The 21,361-nt window shown below is 41.1% G+C and overlaps 1 protein-coding gene across 6 annotated transcripts in view; it reads left to right on the top strand.

Annotated features, from left to right (window-relative positions):
* Window positions 1-1,321: 1,321 nt before the first annotated feature.
* Window positions 1,322-21,361, top strand: part of Akap9 (A-kinase anchoring protein 9) — a 126,367-nt gene continuing 106,327 nt past the window's right edge. For 4 of the 6 annotated variants that reach the window (XM_059257312.1, XM_059257317.1, XM_059257313.1 and 1 more), the window contains exons 1-6: window positions 1,323-1,515; window positions 9,898-10,113; window positions 16,067-16,114; window positions 19,720-19,773; window positions 20,078-20,239; window positions 20,902-21,057. In XM_059257312.1, coding sequence (XP_059113295.1) covers window positions 1,468-1,515; window positions 9,898-10,113; window positions 16,067-16,114; window positions 19,720-19,773; window positions 20,078-20,239; window positions 20,902-21,057 — 684 coding nt within the window. In that variant the 5' untranslated portion in view covers window positions 1,323-1,467. Of the gene's footprint in view, window positions 1,516-9,897; window positions 10,114-16,066; window positions 16,115-19,719; window positions 19,774-20,077; window positions 20,240-20,901; window positions 21,058-21,361 lie in introns of all 6 variants that reach the window. The other 2 variants (XM_059257314.1, XM_059257316.1) reach the window with 2 other exon arrangements.

The raw sequence follows: 21,361 nt of genomic DNA on the forward strand, positions 1-21,361 counted from the left end.
GGGACAGACTGCAAGAAAGAGTTGACCTCCTGAGCCACTGAGAAAGTAGTGTCCATTAACAAACAGGAAATCTATCAGCTATCCTGGGCTTCCTCCTCCTAGGCAATCAGAATCAACAGATCATCACTCAATCCAAACAGTTGAGAACACTTCATTGTAGATGCAGATCTACACAGGGTGATGGGTGACTGAGAAATCACTCCTCTCCCCACCCCCACTCTTTCTTTTGTTCCTAGGAGGAGGTGTCTAATCTCACACTCTCAATTCCAGTCCTGATTACAGGGCAATATAGACTTGATTGTTTTAAATTGGCACAATTATGTTTGAAATACAGGCACCTCTAAATTACAGGTATTGGAAACATCTTTAGTGTCTGACAGACGGAAGGTTTTTAGTTTCTCCCTTTTCATATGTATGTCCACTTAACACCTCTTTTATGATTAAATTAGTATCTTTAGTTTTTACCTGCTAATTTTTCAGTCTACTTTAAATCAAAGAAGCGATCAATCTGAGCCACACTCCAGGAATGTTTTTGAGGGAAGAGAAAGGAAGAAAGGATTGCAGGAGCAGATGGGGGAGGAAAGACAGTTATATTCAATTTATAAGCACGGCTCAATTCAATCTAACAAGTTTATTGGGCACACAATTTCACACTAGTCATTTCCGTGAAAGAACGGACAAAGGTTTGGGCGTTTTCACACGCCAGGGACAGTCACAAATATTAAACAGCTCGTCCAAAAACTCCAGGTGAAGTCAGAGAAGAAGCGTAGTTGTTTTCAGGTCATTAACGCTGGAAAGTTAGGGTGGACGGGGTTTGTTCCCAACTCAGATTCCGAAACCGAGCTCCTTTAGGAGCACGGTTGCCAAGGAGAAGCCCCCAGGAGGAGTGTCTCTGCGCTTCAGGGAACAAAGAGCTGGGAGAAGCCTGTGGCAGGCAGCGGGAGCTGTTCTTCCAGCCGGCCCTGGAGGAGAGCGCGGGTGGGCGGGACCGGTGGGGACCAGACGGAGGGACTTGGGGGGTGTAAGGAAGGAGTGGGTGCCCTCCGGTGCCCCTTCGCCTGGGCTGACAGACCCCCGCCGGGCGGTCCCGCCCTCGCCCCCGCACTTGCCCCGCGGCTTCTCCTAGCGAGGCAGCGGCTGCTTTCGAATCTGGAGAGGCGCCGCGGGGCGTGGGAAGCCGCGATCCCGGGAGGCCCGGCGTCCCGGCGCGGGTCGAGCCCGGCGGGCCGGAGCACCTGCCGGGCCAGGCTCGCGGCTGCGCGGACGGCCCGCCCCGCCCCGTCCTCCCCCGTGTGTTTACGTGGAGACGAAGATGGCGGCGGTGACGGCGGGGCCCGTGCGGCCCGGCACGAGTCGCCCGTGAGCGCCTAGCGTGCCCGGGACGGCCGCGGAGGGAGCTCCGTCCGCCGGCCGGCGTCTGAGCAGCTCTTTCCTCTCCACCCCGTGCCCGCCTGCCCCGCAGACGCCATGGACGAAGAGGACAGACAGAGGAAGCTGGAAGCCGGCAGGGCTAAGGTAGGAGCGCGGCGGGCGGGCGGGCGGGCGGGCGGCCGCAGGCCGTGCGGGGAGGCGGTGTCCGGGGGCGGGGGGCAGAGGCCGGGCCGGGGCCGGGCTGGGGGCCGGGGCCGGGGAGAGCCGCCCCTCTGGCTGCGGGAGACCTGGTGACTGCCCCGCCGGCCTCCCCTCTGCCGGGGCCGCTCCAAACCCTCCCTCAGCCCGGCTGTAAACTGCTAAGGAATTGCTTTGCAGCCTCCGCCCTTTCACTTGCTGAAGGGAGTTTTGCGAGTCCTTCAGGCTTTGTGCTTTTTCTTTATTTTGAGAGACACCCGTATGCTGATCACCAGCCTGCCGCCTTTAGGTGTCACGCTGGCACTCTTGGGTGTGTGTGTGTGTGTGTGTGTGTGTGTGTGATTGGCCTGTGACAGCTGCCTCGGCAGTGCCTGGAGTGTGCCACAAGTGCCAGCTGCGAACTTGGCTACATGTAGGGGCGTTTTTAGAAGCGTTTCTTTGTACATTTGTGTTGGAGGTCTTTGTCATGGCACGTGAGCTTTTGTAGCGCGTGGAATGGAACTTCTGAGCACCGAAAGGTTCTATAAACTAAACAAGACCTATAGAATTGCTGTTTAGTGTATTTGCTTTTGCTGTGTATTTGGTGAGTTCGATTTTGTGTGGGCGTGCGTGTATGGCAAGATATGTAGACAACCCAGAATTATACGTAGGTATCCTTCAGTGGGCTTAATGAACAATTCAACACAACATGAATTGAATATAATGAGTTCTTTCTGAAATTACCTGTTTGAGCTTACCTTTTGACCTCCTTGCTCCCTAAAATGAAGTTACCTTTAAGATATTAGGTTGCCTTTTTAAAGACCTAATTGTTAGCAGTCATACATTGGGACAATTAAGTTATGTTTTATACTGTTTTTCCTATTGTACTGGCTGGTTTTATGTCAACTTGACACAAGCTAGAGTCATCTGAAAGGAGGGAGCCTCTCTTGAGAAAATGCCTGCATAAGATCGGGCTGCAGGCAAGCCTGTAGGGCATTTTCTTAGATTGATGGGGAAGAGCCCAGCCCACTGTGGGTGGTGCCACTCTGGGCTGGTGGTCCTGGGTTCTTTAAGAAAGCAGTCTGAGCAAGCCATGTGGAGCAAGCTAATAAGCAGCACTGTGGCTTCTGCATCAGCTCCTCCCTTCATGTTCCTGCCCTGTTTGAGTTCTTATCCTGACTTCCTTTGATGATGAACTGTGATATGGGACTATAAACCAAATAAAGCCTTTCCAAGTTGCTTTGGTCATGGTCATTTCATCACAGCAATAGTAACCCTAACTAAGACACCTAGGTTCCTTCTTTTCTTCTTCACGTTAACAATGGGAAGCAGGTCAGTAATGAATGAGGGGTGATAGTGTAGAGATACAGTGGTACATGCCCAGGATTAGTTTGATACAGAATATGTGCAGTAGCTAGCCTTTTGTTTCTAGAATATGGTTAGTTGACTTTCCCATAAGCACCCTCTATGTAAGGTCAAGATTTAATGTGTCTGCCTGTGTAGCGTTCTATCAATGGAGAAAGGGGAGTCGGCGTCTTTAGAAGCCCACCTTAGCCTGCCATTGTGCAACCTGAAGAACTGAGCAAGTTCAATGCATCGAAGGAATTGGAGACGTAGTGTGCATACCTTTGCAAATTTCAAGGCTTTGATTAGATAGTATTTTCCTGTCCTTACTCCCCCCTTCCCTTCTTTCTTTTTTAACAGAGTTTTAGACTATAGTCCTGGTTAGCCTAGAGCTCAATGTGTAATCCAAACTGGCTTCAGACTCAATGGTTAATCCTGCCTCCACCTCTGAAGTGCTAAAATGATGCCTGTGAGCCACTACGTCCAGGTAAGGTGTCTTATTGACTATGTCATAATTTCTACTGTCCTCCTAAATATATTCTTTACTAAATATGTGTGAGGCAGTCCTGCTAAGCTTTCTTTACCTTCAGTAGACCTGTTTTATGATGAAATTGCTGCCAATGAATACTTGATTTATCTTTAAAATAGAATTCAGATTTGGTTTCTGCGCATGTTTCTTTGTCTTTTGAAAGTCTATGTTTGGGGGCTGGGAGATGACTCAGTGTGTAAAGTGCTTGCTGTCCGAGGATGAGGACCTGGGTTCATATTCCCAGCACCTACAGAAAGCTGGCCATGGTGGCATGCATCTGTAACCCAGTGCTTGGGAGACAATGACAGACAGAAGTCCCTGGGACTTCCTATCCACCCTCTAGCCAAAATAGCAAGCTTGAGTTTCATTTAGAGACACTGTCTCAAAAACTAAAATAGAAGGTGAAGAGTAATGAGGGACACCAGCCTCGGACTTCTACACGCACAGGCACGTGCTCCCACACAGCACACAGTTGTGCCTGTGGGGCAACAGTCTTTCTCTTTCAAAGGAATTTTTATCTAGACTTTTGCTTTGTTCTAGAATTGAACCTACTTTTCCCAGGGAGAGATATATCCATGAAGCATATAAGCAGCCCTGGTTGTGCAATGTACAAACATAACCTTTGGATACGACATGAAGAGAATCATTTTCAAAGTTGTATGAGTGTGATAGAATATTTTGCAACCATTAAGTTTGTAGAGCCTGATAGCAAAATGGGAAGTAATACAATCTGTGTCATCAAAAGTGTTACATGGATTTTTCATCTGGATAAACATGCTTCTTTTAATGAGGACTGAAAGATCTGTTTTAAATGTTAACCAGTGGCTGGGGTTGTAGTTGTGCAGTCCAGGGCAAAGCTCTAGACTCAGTCTATATCACAATCATTTAAAAACTAATTATTTGGCAAACCGATATTGGAGTCCTGTCTTATGCCAGAAGTTAAAAATACAGATGAAGCGATATCTCTGCGCGGGGGTCAGAAAAGGATGCTGAGTAATAAGTTCAATGAGGGTGTAGGTAGTAGGTTAGGGTGATTTATCTTTCATATTTTGGTAAAATGTTTTAAATACTGTCCGTTTCCTGAAACACAGTATATAAAGAGACTCTATTATTATGTTAATGCAGCTTATAATTATCTAACAGATAATAATTATTCAATAAATACTTGCTTATTGAATGAACAGAATAAGAAATGAGTCCTCTATGGGTGCTTCTTTGTAAGTATGGCTCACATTAGTAATTCAGAACTCTTAGAGAAATTGTTCATTGCTGGCATAAGAAAAGAACATGTAAAATCATTTTCCAAAATCTATTTAGAAGATTGGTTCTCCATATTTCTTATTGGTGCTGCTCACGGTCAGGATGAATCTTTTCTACTTGGTTAACCCTCTCAGGAAATACCCTCACAGACACACAGTGAATCTCATTAACACCCTACGTGTTTCTAATCTAGTGATGCTTACAATTTAAATTAGTCATCATATCTCCATGTCTCAATTTGTCCACATAACCTTTGGGAAATAACGTTTTTAAACCTAGCACTATTGGTGGGCATCTTCCCAACTCGTAGTCTTTGTAGAATTATTTTAATTCTATATATACAATAGTTTATTCTCCTGCATTGGATTTAGGTTAGTATGAGACATTTCATAAAATATACTATAATCTATACATGACAAGCTATTTTTAAATTGATTATTTATGTGTTATATATAAATGAAAATTGTTAGTGGAACAACAACTTATCAGTCAATTTACCAAGAAAAAGTTTTATGAAACTAGTTTATCAAAGATAATAATTACGCCCAATAAGCAAGTAAGAAATAACAAGAAAAATAACTAACACAGAAGATATCTGGGGGAAGGCACTAAAAGCTTGTGTAAGTACTGTTTTTACAGTCCTAAGCCATTTCCCCAGCCCTAAAATATTTCTGTTATGATCAGGCAAAAATGTTCAAATATCATTTTTAAAAATAATAAAACTTTATCAAATCTAGTGTGGTAAAGTGTGTGCTATCTGACATGAATATCACAGAGAAGAGTATGACAGTGTTAACCAGGTTCCCACTTTAGTATGATCCTGGACCTGTAATATTTTACTCCAGTACTGCTTGTATTATATAGTTGGCATTCTGTATTAATAGGCATTTGTGAATGCCCTTTTTTGTTTTCTCAGGCAAGTTGTGGTGTAGCCCAGGCTGGCCTTGAACTCCTGCTCCTCCTGGTCTGTGCCTCCTGAGTGCTGGGACTGTAAATTTGTGCCAACAGACACAGTAGCTCTCCTCTGCACTTTTGCCTTTCTTCTCCTCTGTGCTTGCTGTCAGTCACATTGCTTTGGTTGGCCTTGTTCCTTTCATTTTCCTGATTTCTAATTAGATGTTTTTAGATTTGTGGTGACTAAAGAACCCAGAAACAGGGTTTTTTAGACTGGTTTATGAAAACTCCAAGGAGAACAGAGCTTAGGTAATGAGGAGCTGTATGAGCCACTGGACGTAGAATAGCTTTGGTTGTGAAAATAGTAGGAACTTTATAAGAAAGAATATGTGTTTGTCATGTCTGACCTCTGAAAAAGTTCTTTCCAAGCAGTGCATAGGTATGTTCCTACCAGAGCAATAATAATTATTATGTAAAGAAATCATTAAAACCTTTACACACACACACCATACACCACACACACACACACACACACACACACACACACACACACACACACACACACACACACACATGGTCTCACTCTGTAGCCCTGGCTGGCCTGGAACTCACTATGTAGACCAAGTTGGTCTCAAACTGAAAAGAGATCTGCCTGCCTCTGCCTCGTGAGTGCTGAGATTAAAGGTGTGAAACCACCTCAGCCAACCCAATTTTAAGAAATCATGCTCAAACTTTTATCTCATTTAATTTTTCACACTTTGATGAAATAATAGTCTGGCCTAGATTAAAAGGTCCTAATATTAGAAACACATCTTTTGACTCATGAGCTTTGTCAACCCTCAGTGAACACAGCTAAGCAGATTATGAAGTCTTTTATTAAATGACATTATAGAAATTAGCATATTTTCATATCTCATAGGATGTTCTGAAAAGTTTTTGTTTTTTGCTGGGAATGATTTATGTCATTTATGGCATCCTAACTCCTGAGTTTAGCAATACATGATTGTTTAGTCATTTGTTCTTGCTCTGGTTAGAGTAAGACATTGGCTTGGGATCTGAACTAGTTCTGGAAGACAAATGTCTGTGGACACCGTATCTTTCCAGTAAATCTTGCAACTATTTCTGTGACTACATATGTTAACATTTTTATAATTGGCTTCCAAATGGCAAACACAGATGGCTGGTGTCTGAATTTCCAGCATGTTTTAGAATAAATGTTTTCTCAGTGAATTAAAGTGTATCATTTCAGTGTCAGGTGGCTACCTAATTGAATAGCTTTTTACTTATCTGTTAACTTACCATTTTCAGTTTTAAAATAAAAATAAATAGCCAAAAGAAACTGAATATAATATGATCTTTTTTTTCATTTTTAATTAAACAGAATTTTTGCCAGAAAGCTGTTGTATGTATTATTTTTCTGAGAATTTGAATTTTTAATTTTTTTTTAGAGAAGAGGAAGATTATAGTAGGAAGGATAGTTCTTTGTTTTCTATTAATTTAATGAGTAATTAGAATATTTTTTATCCAAAAGTCTATGGGACTTTTAGAGTTGATAGAGTTGGGCATGCCTGTGTTCTGTCATCTCAGTTATCAAGAGATTAAAATTATTGCTTAGAGGTGTCTTCCCTAAGTGATGGTTTCCTTCTTTCATTCCACATACACTTACTGAGTACTGTTCTAGGTGTTGAGTATAAAGAATTGAGCTAAAGTCTTTGCCCTCATGGAGCCTTCTGCTTAGTTAACCCCCCACCCCCAAAAAGACCTCATATACTCAACTAAAACAGACTGAAAGCAATGTATTTGTAATTTTATGTCTTTAGAAGCTGCCCATCCAGATGGATTTGTAGAAGAATCGACTTGCGTATGTCTGTGTATGTCTTGTCCATGGGATTCAGTAGTGCATTCTGTTGCCTCTGCTTTTCAAACTTTCCATAATTGGGTGTTTTTGTTTTGCTTTTTTCTATGTGCTTATACATCTGAATAAACACGAGATATAGATAATGATATGCACTAAAATAACTGGAGTTTGAAACAAAATCTTGATCCTAAAATCTTCTGCTGTTAATGTATTTAAATGAGAGCATGGTAGTGTAAGCAGCTTCTGAAATATGCTTGTAAGAACACTATTCTTAATATTTTTTTGTCATTGCATTCTCCCTGAGGGAACTTTTCTTTTTAAATGATGAGCCTGGACTTTTGATTCTGTTCACAGATAGTATTTTAATAGCAATCCAGCCAGTTTATTTTTAAGAATGAATCTCTATCCTACAACGCACTTTAAGTGTATTCCAGGGGCTTAATACTCTACAAAGAGGCAGCTGACTGTGCACCTGTTCTTCAAGCAGACAAGAAATAGAGTAACTGCGGAGTTGCTAAATAACTCGGGAGAACCCTGGTGCAGTGTGTTTTCATATTGCATGGCACTAGTAGCTGCTATATGTGATTGCTGAATGAATGTCTTGAAAATATAGGGCATCCATATGTGTATTTTTCTATAGTTGGTAAAGTTTAAAAATACTTCATTATTTATTCATAGTGTTTGTCATATATTTTGATAGTAATAACATCATTAATGATACTGCATTAGCATATTTTATAATAACTTATCAGCTATCTTTGTAATTAGTATAGTTAATAGTTATAGTAATTCTAGTAGTATAGTTTTTTTTTGAAGGTTCTAGGTCTTATTTTTGTTTTTCTTTGTTGTGATTAAAGAGCTCAAATTTAAGAAGTGGTGGTTAATATTTGTTTCATATAAAGAAATTTTATAAAAGAGGATATTTAGGCTAGGGAGATGGCTCCATATATAAGTGCTTTCTTGTGCAAGCAAAATTCAGGTCCCCAGCATCCATGTGCAAAGCCAGGCATGGTGGTGTGAGTCTATAATCTCATCTCTCGAGGGTAGCAGTCGGGGGGGGGGGGGGGGGAGTAGGGTGGGGAGACATAGATGGAGGCAGGGGGATGCCTGGAACTTGCTGGCCAGCCTACTTAGCCAACACTATGAGCTACTGCTTCAGTGGTAAGTGGTACAGGATGGTACCTGAAGTCAACCTCTGGCCTCACATGTGCACACTCAGGCAAGCACGCCTGCACACACATGCACACACACACTACTTACAAGCACACTCAAAGAGAAATTAAATATAGGGGAGAACACCTGTAGTGCAAGTCGTGAAACACCCCAAAGTTGTTACACATTTTCTTTCAAGATTTAATTATGGCTGTGAGTGTAGCGGTACTAAAATCCAAGCTAGCTGTAATTATTGATGGTTGAAGCCTGAGCCCGCTTTGTCTCTAGAAAGAAGAGGTGTAGATAATTTTCTTTTCATAATAATTGTACTGTGATACTGTTTTATAGCGACTACTCTATCATAAGGATTGTCATGAGTGTTTTGCATCAATATTTTCAATAAGGGTTCCACATAGTTCACCCATCATTGAGTTGTATATGGGATGATAATTCTGACTAGATGATGGTATCTTATGTGTGTCCTGGTTCAGTGGTAAAAACATTGTATAATATTAGAGAAGACTTTTACCTTTTACATTTTTTTCTTTCTGCCATGGTAGCAGAAAGTGTGTGCTGCTCTTTTATCCCTAAATGTCTTAATACTCATCCAGTTTTCTTATATCTTTCATCAGTGTTTAACATTTTAATGATAGCTGTGTCCTTGTTTTAATTTTTGTTGGCTACTTCAAAAAAAAATAAAGAAATCACAAGTAGTCCTGACTTTTAATTTATAGCAGGATTAAACATGTCTTTTAAAAATAAACTTAAATAAGGAAGGCAGTAGATGGTAAGTAGATTATATGACTAGGCAGCACTAGGCTGTGGGATTCCTGACGATGGTGATAGGCAAATGCTTGAGGACTAGAAAAATCATTCTCAGGAATTTGAATTATTTCTATTCCTTCCTTTATAGATAAGGCCACAAACCACACTTAGAGGTAAATCTTTTGGCACAAGCTAATTATCTTTAGTTGAAAGTTAAAGTCCCAGACAACCCATGAAGGACTCACTTGACCTTGTGTGTGCCACAGTTTGAAATCTACAGATGATCCTCCAGGTGCCTCCCTATCCATCTTCTGACTCTGGGCTGAGTTTCTTCCTTTCAGACATTTTCATTTCTTATTCCTGATTCAGAAACAACCAGTTTCTTTGCAGTGCAATAGTAATTACTCTATTAAGGATGGGGCAAGTGTCCTTTGTTTTGTCACTCATTTTTAGTGATAGTTTGAGTTTAATAAAGTGACCCAGAGCTCTAATAATGATAAAAAAAAACCTTAGATGGTAATGCCGCTTTCTTTTTTTCCCCCTATAGCTTGCTCAGTATCGACAAAGAAAAGCCCGACCTGATGGGCAGAATCCTAAGAAGCAAAAGAAGAAAAAAATTTCAAGCTTAAATATTAATCAAGAGAATGATGAGACATCCATAAATAGTTCTCAATGCGTAGAATCAGCCGGGAATCCTGATTCTACCAGAATGAGAGCTCTTCCCAGTGGACAAATAGAAAATCATGATCAGGTCTTTGTTGAAGTGAGTGCTTCCAGATTTTCAGCCCAGTTCTGAGTGGAATGGCAGTGTAATGAGAGCGGCCATCAGCACGCTGTGCAGTTTATGACTTTCATCCCTTCCTGCAAACTTCAGGAGTATGGTAGTAACTAGACCTAAAATATTTAGTAACCTCTGAGTGAGTCTCGTGAGCTTCATTCAACAGATACTTATTGACACTCACGAGGCAAAGATGAGGAAGGCAGATATAAAGAACGTCAGTGTGTTCCTATCACACCTGTGCAGCAACAATGCCCCTGCCTCTCAAGAGGACCGGGGGAGGGGGGGGGGCAAAGTCAGCCACGAGTATGTTACTGGGGAATATAAAAAAAGTATGAGTAGGAGTCAGCTAGAGGTTAAAAAAAAAAAAGCAAGGGACGCAACCTCTGTGCAGAAAGAAATACATTTGCAAAGATGAAAAGCGGTGTGCTGTGTGATCTGGAAACAGGAGATTCTGTTTCATATGGATCCCAAAGTGATGGGATAGGGTGGTGGTAATTGTGTGGGTTTGGAAATTGTACTCAGCCCCGTTCCATAGACAGTGTCCAGTGAATCCTAATTTCCCGAGCCACCCTCCCCCTTGTTTTATGGTGCAACTTTCTGAAATGGGGGTGGTGGTGGTGGTGGTGGTTAAAATGGACTAAAATGGCTGGTAGGTGGTTGGTTCACTAACCAATACCAGAAATAGAGGGATGAGTTGCTCAGGAGAGTATTGGGAGGATGGATATTACTTGAATTTTATGCTACAGCATGTTTATGTAGAAATTAGAGTAGAGTAGATAGAGATTGTACTAGTGAGAGTTTCTATTGCTGCGACAAAATACTGTGACCAAAAAGCCAGTTGGGGAGGAAAGCATTTATTTATTTGGCTTATACTTCCACATTGCTGTACATCAGTGAAAGAAGTCAGGACAGGAACTCAAACAGGACAGAAGCTGATGCAGAGGCCATGGAGGGGTGCTGCTTACTGGCTTGCTTCCCCTGGCTTGCTCAGCCTGCTTTCTTATAGAACCCAGAACCCACAGCCCAGGGATGGCACCACCTACTATGGGCCGAGCTCTCCCCCACTGATCACTAAGTGAGAAAACGCTTTGCAGCTGGATCTCATGGAGGCATTTCCTCAACTGAGGCTCCTTCCTCTGATGACTCTAGCTTATGTCAAGTTGACACACAACCAGTCAGTCCAGGGATTTAAGCTTTGCTCACTACCCAGGTAGGCAATGGAGACATGTTATATTCCTCATAAAATGCAGTCACCTTGTCTCTTGGAAGTATGGGAATATGGTTTCAAAAGAAGAGTGGGGAGCTGAGGTTGGTAGCACATATCAGAAACTTCAGCACGTGGGAGACTGAAGTGGGATTTCCTAGCTTTATCTCTGATGTTGTAATAAATACCCCAATAAAGGCAACTTAGGGGGAGAAAGTTTGACTTACGATTCCAGCTTCTTGTCCACCATTGCAGGGAAGTCAAATTCAAGGTAGCCAATCCTATTGCATCTAACAACCCAGAGAGAGTAAATGCATGCATGCTAGTGTTCAGCTCCCTTCCCGCTCTCTACTCTTAGACAGTCTAGGACCCACGCCCAGGGGAATAGTGCTACATAGAGTGGGCTCCGACTTTCTATATCACTTAACCCAATTAAGAAAAATTCTCACAGGCATGTCCACATGCATGCCCTCATGTAGGTGAGTCTCATTGAGACTCCCCAGGTGGTTCTAGGTTGTGTCTAGTTGACAGTTGAAGCTAAACGTCATAGGGAAGGGAGGGAGGGAGGACTGGGGAGACAGAGGCATGCCTGGGCTGTGTAGTGAGACTCTGTAGAGGGGGAGGGGGAGAAAGAGCAGAGGGAGACACACTGAAAATACAACTATGTACTGGGTAACAAGCATTTGTGCTTTACATGTAGGCAGTTTTACTTACATGCCTCAGTTGTATTCTGTAAAGCTGTTCCAGTGATGAGTTAGTATACACTGAGCCATTCTTCCTAAGGAAATCAGGGCTAGAGTCCTGTGAGCCACTGGTCCTGTTGTGTTAAAGAGCTGGTACAAGGCTGGCAAGTAGTGAGTACTTACTTTGTGGTAAAGGCACTTTCTGCATGAGCATGGTGACCTGAGTTCAATTCCCAGAACCCACGTAAAGGTAAAAGGAAATTGTTTCCCAAAATTGTCCTTTGAACCTCACATTTGCCATGATGTACAATGCACATACAACATAATAAATAAATTAAGGTATATAATTAAAACAGTAGTTGTTACATTGCCTGTTTATGTATATTTATGTTTCAAGACTCCTTATATAGTATATGTTGTTGAATCATTAGAACTGAAGTGTGATTAACATGTAGGCATTGAGTAAGAGGGCTTGAAACAGAAATACACACACACACACACACACACACACACACACACACACACACACACACACACTAGAGACCATGCCTGAGCAAAACTTAACTAATACACCTTCCCTCCATAAGACACATCACAACATTGCTGTTCTCAGAAACACAGGGAAGCACTTAAACTTTACACTTGGGGTCATTTTTAAGCGGTGAAATCACCAATTAAAAAGTGCCAAAATGTGCCACTATGTACCCTGGAGGGTACTGACTTCACATTGTGAGAAACAGGAGAGCAAATGTTGCCCTGTTCTGTGTCATATAGTATTATCTACCTTGGATCACTCTAAATTTTCCCTGTCTGCTCATGTCCTCAAATGAACTCGTAGATGTTAAGAGTATTGATTTGGGGGCCAGCAAATAAATTTTATTAAGGAGGTGAGTTCATGAAGGCAAGAGTCTGAATAATGAAAACCAGAGATATTCGTAGATAGGTAATCTGTAAATATTATCTCATGGTTTTTTTTTATCTTTATATTATACTTTGATGCACTAAATTTTTAATTTTTGAAAAGAAATGGTGAGGGGCCAGTAAAATGATTTAATGAATAAAATCACTTACTTCATGGACATCATGGCACATACCTCTAATCCCAGCACTAGAGAGGAAGAGGCAGGAGGATCTCTGTGAGTTTCGGACCAACCTGGCCTAGAAAGTAAGTTCCAGGACAGTCAGAGCTACACAGTGAGATCCTCTCTGGGGAACAAACAAAAACAAAGAATAAATACATGAAAATACCTTGTTGCCAAGCCTGATGGCCTGAATTCCATTCCCAGGACCCACGTGGTGAAAGGAGAGAACCAACTCCTGAAAGTTGTCATATCCCCTGCGTGTAATGTGTTTTGAATTGTTTGGAGGGAACATTCAGCCTCCACATCCCCCCTCCTGGAGTATTTGCTTAGCTTGTGTAGGTCGTATATTTAGGGCTTTCTTTAGATGTACTTTATCATATAGAGGAGGTTCTTCCACTCTTCCATCATTGAGTGTTTTTATGTATTTATTTATTTTGCAGTACTGGGGTTCAAACCCAGGCCTTGTGAATGCTCAACAAACACTTTACCATGGAGGTACATCCCCAGCCCCCAGTAAATACTTTTGTCATGAAAGACTGTTAAATTTTGTTTTTGTTTTTGTTTTTTTTTTCTCTAGCTGTTGAGATGATGTTAACTTAAAAGGACTGTTAATATGGGTGAAAGCTGCTAGGAAACATGAGACCAGCCCTTTAGTCCCTTAACTTTTCATTCAGTGGCGTCTGGTAGTCTTGCTGCTTTCAGGACGGATGTGACTGATGTGACTTGGGTTTGCTGCTGCTTCCCTGTTCTGTGGTTGCATCCTCCCAAGGACGTTTTGCTCAGAGTTTTTGTTGCTGTTAAATTACTTTAGCATTATTTCCTTTAGTTATTTGACACACAGCATTTAAAATACCCAATTTTAAGTTTGTGCCTGTTAAATCCATAATCTGTGTATCTTCAAGAGCAGTTTCTATTGACCAGTATTTTTCTTTTGACTAGGCCATACTCTCCCATTCCTTTGTGTGCTTTGTAATTTTTTAAATAAACATTTTAAATAATATGGCAGCTCTGGCATAGGATTTGGTTTCAAGATGGATATTTTTAATTATGGTATATTGATACTTGGATTCTTTACTGTAGTTTACCATTTACTGTATTTTATCATTTTGAATGCAATAACTTGTCTCAAAAAAAGAAAAAAGAAAATTAACAAGATCTCCCTATATAGCCTGCCTCTGCCTCCTAAGTGCTGGGATTAAAGGTGTATACCACCACGCCCAGCAAATCATTCCATTTTTTCTTTTTTTGAGGGGGTTGGTTTTCTTGAGACAGGATTTTTCTGTGTGGCCCTGGCTGACCTGGTCCTCGCTATGTAGACCAGGCTGGCCTCAAACTCACAGAGATCTACCTGCCTCTGCCTCCTGAGTGCTGGGATTAAAGGTGTGTGCCACCACCGCCCAGCTAGTCTGTTTATGCGTGGTACCAGTTTTTAATGTACATTGTGTACTTAATTGTCTTATAGAGGGATTATGTCACAGAAATCTTTAGATTTAGAAGAGAACATCAGGCCAGGGACATGACTTCAGTCCTAGAACTCCCATCAAAATGCTGAGAACGGTGGCCAACACGTAATCCTAGTGCCAGGGAGATGTACCGAGGGGTTCCTGGGCTCAGTGGTCACCTAGGCTCACCTAATTAGTGAGTTCAGGTCAGTGAGAGACTCTGTCTCAAAGCAGATCAGCAGCCATCCTGAGGATGACACAGAAGTAGTCCTCTGACCTCTATGTGTGTGCACACATGCACACACACACAGTCACACATACATAAATAAGTGAGCAGAGCCTCATGAGTTAGGAACCATTGTTTTAGGATTTTAGACTAGAGACAAGCTTTTTTTTTTTTTTTTTTTTTTTTTTTTTTTTTTTTTTTTTTCTGCCAGCAGTTACTACTTCTTGGAAAGGCCATTGCAGAACTTGATCCTGAATGTTAAATAATATTTCTGTAGGAATAGATGAGGAATTAGACAGTGATAGTTAATAATTATAAACTCTCTGAGTTTCATGTTAGAGGGTGTGTGTGTGTGGGGGGGTGTGGGGGTGTGGGGGTGTGTGTGTGTGAACAGTAAAACAGCACTTTGGGAATTAGAAAAAATAGAATTTTTTTTTTTTTATTCTATTCCCCATGTCACACTTGAGAGTGTGACACACTTTGAATGCCACTGACCTCATACCCAAATTCTGGAACAAAGCAAAAATGTTTAATTTTTATTTTATTATTTTATATGAATGGGTATTTTGGCTATAAGGGTTTATGCTTGCTTCTGATACGTGCAGTGCCCATGGAGGCCAGAAGAGGGCATCAGGTCCCTTGGACCTGGAGTTACAGCTGCTTGTGGACCTCCATAGGGGTGCTGGACCCTTTCTTGGCAAGAGCAGCAAGTGCTCTTAACTGCTGAGCCATCTCTCTAGTCTCCTGCAAATGTTTTTAAGAGAATGCTTTTTAAGCTGTAAAAGCATTATAACAACAAAAGGTGTTATTTCTTTTCAAGTAATTACTTTTAGCATCAAGATCTGATAATACTCCTGCAGAAATGACACTTCTGATAGTAGCATTTAGAACCCTGTTTTATTTATGAGCTGTAAAGTTTAGAGAAATCGGGCGGGAGGAAGGAGGAGAGGGGGATCTGTGGTTGGTATGTAAAATGAATAGAAAAATTTCTTAATAATAAAAATTTTTAAAAGTTTAGAAAAATCATACTTTAGTGCTTTTGGCTTACAAAGGGTAGGTACTGTGTATAAGAACATGTTCTCTTGATTTTTTTATATGGAGAAAAATTTACAGCTTAGACACTGATTCATAAGTGAAATTTTAAAGGTCTGAATAATTTGTACTAGGTTTGGTAGTATCTTACCTGGTTTTAGTAGCATTTTATGTAGTAGTTTTCACTGTGCTGCCTACAGTAGTTGCTTAGTGGAAGTAAAATATGGGGAAAGGCATGATTGTAAATTGTTTTACTTTTCTTTTAGCATGAAAGTGAAGTTTCAACCACGGCAGATGATTCTAGTTCATTAGAGGTAAGATTAATATGTCAGAATTTCGAATGCTGTAATAAAAATAGTCATTTTTATCACTGGAAGTGTTTGTTTCTTGTACATTTTACATGCTTCTGTTGCGTTTCTATAAATACAATAAATAACAACAGCGTGAATGGTTAGCAAACTACAGATAATGCTCCCCTGCTGTCGTCTTTCACAGGGTTAGCTGACATGTTCATTATCCCGTAGTTTTTTCTTTAAATTCTTAGAAATTCTGGTTAGTTTCTGGGAAAGACTTTGATGCTGAGTTTCTAGATGTAAGACCACTGTGAACCCGTCTTATTTAGCACAGCAAATTTTTTTTGATAATTTGTTTTGAGTTAAGCTTTTCACAAGTGTTTGGGTTTGCATTAACCTTATGGACTTTTTTATTGGCACTAATGCTGTGGTGGTGACTAGGTGAGGAACTGTTAGGTAGACGTGACCTCTTTATGACGTGCCTCTTTATGTGGTGGTCATAAATGTGTGTCATTTCTTTGTAGCTAGAGTTTTCCTGCCTGGCCCACAGTCAGGACAAATCTTTGTCACCCGCCAGTCCCACAGCCGCTCAGACCCAACCAAGTAAACACAGAGACTTATATTGCTTACAAACTGTATGGCCATGGCAGGCTTCTTGCTAATTGTTCTTAGAGCTTAAATTAATCCATTTTCATAAATCTATACCTTGCCACCTGGCTCGTGGCTTACCGGCATCTTCACATGCTGCTCATCCTGGTGGCGGCTGGCAGTGACTCCTTCTGCCTTCCTGTTCTTTCTTTTCTCCTCTCTGTTAGTCCCACCTATACTTCCCGCCTAGCCACTGGCCAATCAGTGTTTTATTTATTGACCAATCAGAGCAACACATTTGCCATACAGAACATCCCACAGCATTTCTTAGTTTTTTAAATATGATCACCATTTCTTTGGTCCAGAGTTAGAGAACATGAAAACCTTTCTCTTACTCTAAATGTCTCCTCAATTAGTGTATTTCATAAGTTTCAATGTGTTGCTGGTTTCTATTAGAAAAACTCTTTATGCTTAAATTAACGTAGCACAATTTTATATTAATAATAAATTTGATACTTAACAAATTTAATGTATTTTGGAGCTAAGAATATACTTACTAGTAGACCGGCCAGGAAAATAACCAACAATGAATAAATAAATGGGTATCTGATTCACACTATGTAAAATTTCCTCTGTGGTCAGTATGGATTTAAAATCACAACCTCTAAAAACTACCATTCAAGAATACTATGTCAAAAAAGTTACCTTTTAAAATAGGAGAAGTTGAGACTTTTAAAGATAAGTACAAACTAAAGCCATTCATGTCAACCAAGATAGCAGTGTAAAAGATACTCTCACAAGTCCCACACACAGACGACAACAGAGACAGTCTCAGTCACAAAAGCACAGGAAAGAGTAGCCATAGAAAGAGTAGGTGAGCTGAGGAAAAATGGTAAAAGCCGTTCATGTCTCACTCTGCAAATCAGCAAACACCTAATATGGATGGGGGGAACAAAAACCAAACCAAAACAAGAAAACTTTAAACACCATAAAACAATCAACAGACTTAAAGGAAATAGCAAGTGTTCTCAATAATAGCACTATTTGTAAATAGTCTCTAATTTTCATTAAAAGACACAATTGGCTGACTAACAAAACAAACAAGACACTCATTTGTTGTCTGTGAGAAATACATCTCACTGGCAAAGACACACTAGACTGAAAATGAATGTATCAGAGTCCATGTACCAGGCAAGAGGAAGCTTCAGCAACAACACAGGAGTGGGTGAACTCATTCCTGACAAAGTGCACTTTATGTCCAAGTTCATCAGAAAGGGTAAAGAAGGCTGCTGCATGTTCACAAAGCAAGATCAATCCTTTCTAGTTCTTGGAGCCTTTCAGTTGCCTGAGAGAGTGACTGCTCCGTAGAAGGAGATGGAGCCCTTTAAGAACTTGCCCATTTTCATGTTTGATCATCACTAGTTGGTCTCTAATGCTTCTGATGCCTTAGTCTGGATTGGCTATCAGATCCTGGCAGGTAAAGTACTGACTCATTCCCAACCTTCAGTACTCTGACTTTGGTGGAGCCGGGCATTGCTATGACCAAGGTTAACATCCTAAACAATTTGGGAACCATTGCCAAGTGTGGTGCTAAAGCATTTATGGAAGCTCTTTAGGTTGGTGCAAACATTTCTGTGATTAGACAGTTGGGTTTCGGCTTTTAGCATGCCTGTCTGGTGGCAGAGAAAGCAGTCGTGGTCATAAAACGTGATGATGAGCAGTGTACTTAAGAGCCTTCTACTGGGGGCTCCTTCATTGTGCCCGTCAACTATAGTAGCCTGTTGGCTGGGCTATCAAAGTGATCTTTCATCTCAGAGAATACCAGACAGATGTAGAAGAGAGGTAAGTCAAAGAAGTGATGAAAAAGCCTTTTCAGAGGCCGGGGAGATGGCTTAGTCCGTAAAGTACTTGCTGTACAAGCTTGAGGTCCTGGGTTTGGTTCCTCAGGACCCATGTTAAAGCCAAGTATGGTTGTTAGTTTCTGTGATCACAGCACTGGGGAGGCCTAGACAGGAGGGTCCCTGGAGCTTTGGGGCCAGCCAGTCCAGCTGAATCAGTGAGTTCCAGGTTCAGTGAGACTCCCTGTCTCCAGAAATAAGATGGAGAGTGATTGAGAAGACACCTGACATTGAACTCTGACCTCACATACATACACTTGAAAGCCATAGCTGTCTGTGGCCTATCCAGTTACCCTTTCTATGGAGATGCAGTATGAGGGAAATCAGTGGTGGTTGGAAGAGAAGAAGGTGCATTGTAAGCACTCAGGTGCTTGGGATGGTCTGTATGTCAAGTGTGTTGCTGATTGGTCAATAAATAAATCACTGATTGGCCAGTGGCCAGGCAGGAAGTATAGGCGGGACAAGGAGGAGAATAAAGCTGGGAAGTGGAAGGCTGAGTCAGAGAGACACTGCCAGCTGCCATGATGAGAAACAGTATGAGAAGATGCCGGTAAGCCACGAGCCATGTGGCAAGGTATAGATTAATGGAAATGGATTGATTTAAGATATAAGAACAGTTAGCAAGAAGCCTGCCACGGCCATACAGTTAGTAAGCAATATAAGTCTCTGTGTTTACTTGGTCTGGTCTGAGCGGCTGTGGGACTGGCAGGTGAGAGAGATTTGTCCTGACTGTGGGCCAGGCAGGAAAACTCAAGCAACACTCAGGTGTTTGAGGAATGATTAGCCTTTGAATGTATTATGTCTTTTTGATGCTTGAACTAATTTTAAATGAATCACTATATATGGTTTTGCCAATAAGGCTTTTTATTTCAGTCATAAAAAGACTGAACTGGGGGAGGGCAATGGCTGAATACAGTGCTTACCACACAAGCTTGAGCTTGGATCCCTAACACCCACATAAAAAGTCTGAAAATGTGGGTCTCTAGTCCCTCACTGGGGAGGCAGAGATGGAGGATCCTGGGGCTAGCTGGCAAGTAAGTGTAGCTGAATTTGCGGTCCCCACGCTCAGTGAAATACTCTTGTCAGATAAACTACATTCAGTTTAAGATCATAATATATCAAGAGATTGTTTTTATACAGATAAATGGCTGCTGTTTTGTGACAGAAACAGGAGAGTCTACAGATTTATTACGGGTACAGTATTTAAACACTCATGATACTAATGTTTTATACCGTGTAAAGGCACCCAGCTTACTAACCAAGCTTTTCCTGCATGGACTCCTGTTTGTTTTTAATATTTAACCAAAACAATCATCTTTTTATAGTGCAGAAATTCTGTTTATGCTGTTAAAGTATATATCTCATTAATAACAAAGCAGGTTTCTGTACTAACAAACTGCAGGAGGTAGGAATGTTTTAAAATGACTTTGCTGTGGAATTTTAAGTTCCTGAGGAATGTTGCTAGTACTGAATTATTAAAAACCTTGGATTGATTTAGGAAGAAGAACTTGGCATTGACAATTCTCATTCAGAACAAGGAGCTCAGTCCAGTCAGACCTGTCTCAAAATGATGAAAAATGAATTGGCTGGAAAACAGCACGAGATTGAAGAACTAACTCAACAGCTGGAAGAGATGAGTGGGACTGAAGTTCTGAAGCGGGTGCGCTCACTTCCTACGGCTCTGCTTTGTTACACATGTGAATGGTAGTCAGTGTGTGCTCTTTACACACGGGGCTTTGCCATGGCAACTTAGGTCATTTCGTAATTTTTGTTCTTGTGCATAGATAGCTTAAACAAGCCCATTTAAAATGAGACACAGCTGAAATATTTGGACTTTTAAATTTAACTGTGTAAAGTAGCTAGAGTGAAATCACTCCCGTTTGTATAATCTGAGAGAAAATTGGTGGGAACCACAAAAAAAGTGTGACTTAAGCCCATAAAGAGTGTCAGCAAGTCCTTGTGAGTCACTTGCTGGCCACAGTGGCACCTGCTAAGCAGGGAAGTCAGGATGAAGTCGATGAAGCGGGCCACCATGAAAATGACAGCGGGCTTCCATCCCATCCTCTTCAGAATCAAGCCTGCTTAAATGTGTCTGCTGGTGTTACCTGGAAACACACGGGGGCACTCCAGAGTATAAAGGTGCTTCTTCTGTAAGAAAAGATGGACAAGTACATATGTTCTCTTCCTTAATGCAGATACATGTTTTGAAAGTCAGTTTTGAAATAAAACTAATTTGGACAGGCCAGTAGCTTTCATGGAAGATTATTTATTTTGAACAAACCCTAAAAGCTGACATTTACAGTTTTCCCTGGTCTCTCTTAGCTACAGGAATTTGAGGCTGCCGTTAAACAAAGAGACTGTATCATTACTCAGCTAATTGCCAACTTGCAGCAAGCGACAAAAGAAAAGGATGAGACAATGAAAGAATTTTTAGAGTTGACAGAGCAAAGTAAAAAATTACAGATTCAATTCCAGCACGTAAGTATTACAACAAGTTTATTGGTTTTAGAAGTGAATTATGTACTTTTTCACTTTCCAGCACAAATCAATACTATGAAGCCATTTGCTTCCTTAAGTGTACTAAAAGAAGTACTTTAGTGTACTGAAAAAACTGGTAAATTTGTGTTGTTATAGTAACCAATAATTTTTTGTTTGTTTGTTTGTTTTATTTTTTTGAGACAGGGTTTCTTTGTGTAGCTTTGGAGCTTATCCCCGAACTCGCTCTGTAAACCAGGCTGGCCTCCTCACAGAGATCCGCCTGTCTCTGCCTCCTGAGTGCTGG

This window comes from Peromyscus eremicus, chromosome 3 (genome assembly GCF_949786415.1).
Source record: "Peromyscus eremicus chromosome 3, PerEre_H2_v1, whole genome shotgun sequence".
In the NCBI taxonomy this organism is placed as follows: Eukaryota; Metazoa; Chordata; class Mammalia; order Rodentia; family Cricetidae; genus Peromyscus; species Peromyscus eremicus.